This window comes from Dendroctonus ponderosae, unplaced genomic scaffold (assembly GCF_020466585.1).
Source record: "Dendroctonus ponderosae isolate FM_Combo_2020 unplaced genomic scaffold, Dpon_F_20191213v2 Dpon_F_20191213_7, whole genome shotgun sequence".
Classification (NCBI taxonomy): Eukaryota; Metazoa; Arthropoda; class Insecta; order Coleoptera; family Curculionidae; genus Dendroctonus; species Dendroctonus ponderosae.
Window position 1 is genome coordinate 4,730,097 of NW_026018916.1, and position 3,054 is coordinate 4,733,150.

General features: G+C 36.5%; 1 protein-coding gene across 1 annotated transcript in view; it reads left to right on the forward strand.

Annotated features, from left to right (window-relative positions):
* Positions 1 to 1,309, forward strand: part of LOC109539712 (membrane alanyl aminopeptidase) — a 7,602-nt gene extending 6,293 nt beyond the window's left edge. Inside the window, exons 12-15 of the mRNA XM_019907652.2 lie at positions 234 to 407; positions 460 to 606; positions 659 to 737; positions 792 to 1,309. Of these exons, the coding sequence (XP_019763211.2) occupies positions 234 to 407; positions 460 to 606; positions 659 to 737; positions 792 to 1,082 (691 nt within the window). The 3' untranslated portion in view covers positions 1,083 to 1,309. The remainder of the gene's footprint in view (positions 1 to 233; positions 408 to 459; positions 607 to 658; positions 738 to 791) is intronic.
* The last annotated feature ends 1,745 nt before the right edge of the window (positions 1,310 to 3,054 follow it).

Consider the following 3,054-nt stretch of genomic DNA (forward strand, 5'->3'; position numbering starts at 1 on the left):
GAAGTTTGTAAAAAATGAATCCGCCTCAACAATATAGAACTTATCTACATTTTTAGTTCCTGTACGCTCGGGTTCGGTAACTTTTCTTGTAATTGCTATTATTTTTTAACCAATTTTATTTACACAATCAACTACCCACACTGTATGTATCTACAGTTTTCTTCGGGAAATATTTAGTCATCCCAATAATGAAATATTTGATCACCAGTGCCAAACTTGAACTGAACTTTCAGACCCGACAAAAACCTCAGATCCATCGCCTATTGTTATGGCTTGAAGAACAGTTCGGACATTGCAACCGACTGGAGTTTCCTCTGGAATAAGTTCCTGAACACCTCATTGTCCACTGAACAAGTAACAATCTTGGCGGCGCTGGGATGTCCCAGCAATGAAACTATCCTCACTGAGTAAGCTTTATTGCAGTGTCTTCGAACGGTCACTCTACAAATAAGCTTGTAGGTATTTGAGTAAAACGTTGACGGATGATAGTGGCATCAGATCGCAAGACTACGCCTCAGTTTTCTCGGCAGTTTACTCCGGCAGCAGTTTGGGAGTGGATGTGGCTTTGGATTTCTACATCAGCAATTATGACGCTATTCTAGTACGGTATGGTATTTTTCGGTAGGTTTGCTTTCGTGTACATTGAGGGTGTTTACAGTGACACTAGAGTGAATGGGGCTGGTCGCATCATCAAGGCAATTGCTGAACAAATCACAACCGAAGCCCAAATAGCCAAGGTAGTTACCCAATGGATTCTGGAACAAAAAAGGCACATTTTCTGAAATTTTCAGCTTCAAACATTCGCCAATAGCTCCGTGGTGAATGGGACCATGGTGCAGTCTGCCGCTGATGCTCTGAGTACTGCTCAGAGCAACCTACAGTGGCTCAGCACGTACCAGAGCAGTCTCAGTTCATACTATGGGCTTGATACTACTACTACTACTACTGGTCCCACTACTACTCCTACTACTACTACCACCACCACAACTACAGAATCCACTAGCACGACTGATTCTTCAGCTTATCAGTTTTGCCTATCGCTGAGCTTGTTGCTACTCGGCTTGGTTATCACGAAACTGTAATATTGGCTAACTACATACGAGGGCATCTAATTTGCAGCTTGATGGAGAAACTATTGATTTTTTACGTTTTTTTAAATAAGTATAATTTTGGGTAACGGGAAGCGAACCGAAGTAAAAAGAGCTAAAAGAAGAATGTTTGCTAGATTTTGCGCTTTCGCTCTTAGCCCCAACTGATTTTTATAAACTGTGCCTTGTTAGTTTTTCAAATAAATAACTGTTTTCCTCAACGTTTGAGCATTATTATTTCCAACGAAACTACTCGTGTATAATATAAATTTTATAAATAACTTCCTTGGAGATTACAAATGATTTAAAACAAATAACGCTGACTTGCGTGTAAAAACTTTAGACTATCGTAAAAGCCACTAATCTTGACGGGTTTTAGCTAATAAAGCGGACTTAGGAAATCTGCTCAGAAAAATGATTGATGGCTCATGACTTCATTTGCTCGGAAATCGGATGGTTGGTTGTTCGGTTTCCATTTGTTACATAAATAAATAAAAGCGACACCAGTAATGAAAACAATCGGAAGAAATAGTTCTTTTGGTCTAAGTACAATGGAATTTTGAGCCTTTAAATGAAAATTTCGATGATTCAATTGTATGGCAATCCGCGATTGTAAATTGTTATTTTTTTATCAGTTTCTATCACTAAAATAAGTTATTGCCCCAAATATAATCATAAAACCTAATCAGTAACAGTCTGGAAATTTCAACAGCAAATCAATGGCTTTGCAGGTGGTCATACATAGAAACTATGACTCACACAGTAAGAGTTTGATGCGAAAATAAGCTGCCTAAATTATAATTTATTGTTCCATGCATTCTAGGCGTTAGATGTGCAGTATCCAGGTTATCAGTTCTATTGAAGTCCTTGAGTCTGTTTGCATTGTTCGCTATTTTTCACACTATTGTCTTTTATAATTCAATCCTTTTAAGCTTTCAAAGTCTTGGACGATTTTAGTTTGCAGCAGTGTTTTTTTCCGTTACCTTTCCAGGGCCAAAAGACTCTTCCAGTACTTAAACTAACCTGTGTTACTTTGAAAATTTCTGAAAAGCTTAAAATGCATTTTGTAAATCCTGCTAAACCGATAGGATTAGTGCTGAGGCATCCACAATACATTTCAAAAATGTCGCTCTTTCCGCCGCTCAATTAATTGAATAGTTTCAATCTAAAGCAATTATCATGCCAATCTTCATATAAAGAAATGTTTGCCTTTTTATTGAATGAACCACTTCGGAGCCAAAGACAGAGAAGGCTTTTAAAACCCTTAAAACTAAAGCTTTAAATATTAGGAACTACATTAAAAAAGGGAATTTTTTCCGGTTGAAAACAATCACTTTGGAAAACGCCAGAAAAAGTGTTTTGTAAACTTTAAAATTACCAGAACAAAAAGATCTTTCCAGTAAAGCAAACTGCGTTTATTTTACTGGTACGAAGCTAAAAAATGCTGCAATAATCGAAATTTGCAAATCACGTTTAACTGATAGGATCAACCCTAAAAATTCTCAATAAAGTTGAAGAACTCCGCTCTTTCTTTGGAGAAAATTGATTACAAAACAAGGAAATTAAAACAGCAGAAAGCACCGTTGTGGAAACCTTGAAGGACGATTCGTAAAACATTTTGAAACAAATTTTCTTAGTTGAACCAGTAAATAAAACAAAAGGCTTCGTTGAGGCAAAAGAAGCAGACGAAATAAATGCTAACCAGAACTTTTACTAATAAAAAAGCGACAAACTATGCCGCAAAATTGAATAAAAGCGAGTATATCCAGAACAAAAGAACCATATTAAGCAGAAGAAATCTTCTTAGGCATTTTTATCAAATACATCGGCTCCTGCCCCTATTTATAGTTGAGCACTAAACCAGAGAATGCAACCCGAACGGATTTAGAAGATTCAAAATTCGATCTTCAATTGAAGGTTGTAAAAAAATAATTTTTAATTGGTTGATTAAGCTCTTAATTGATTA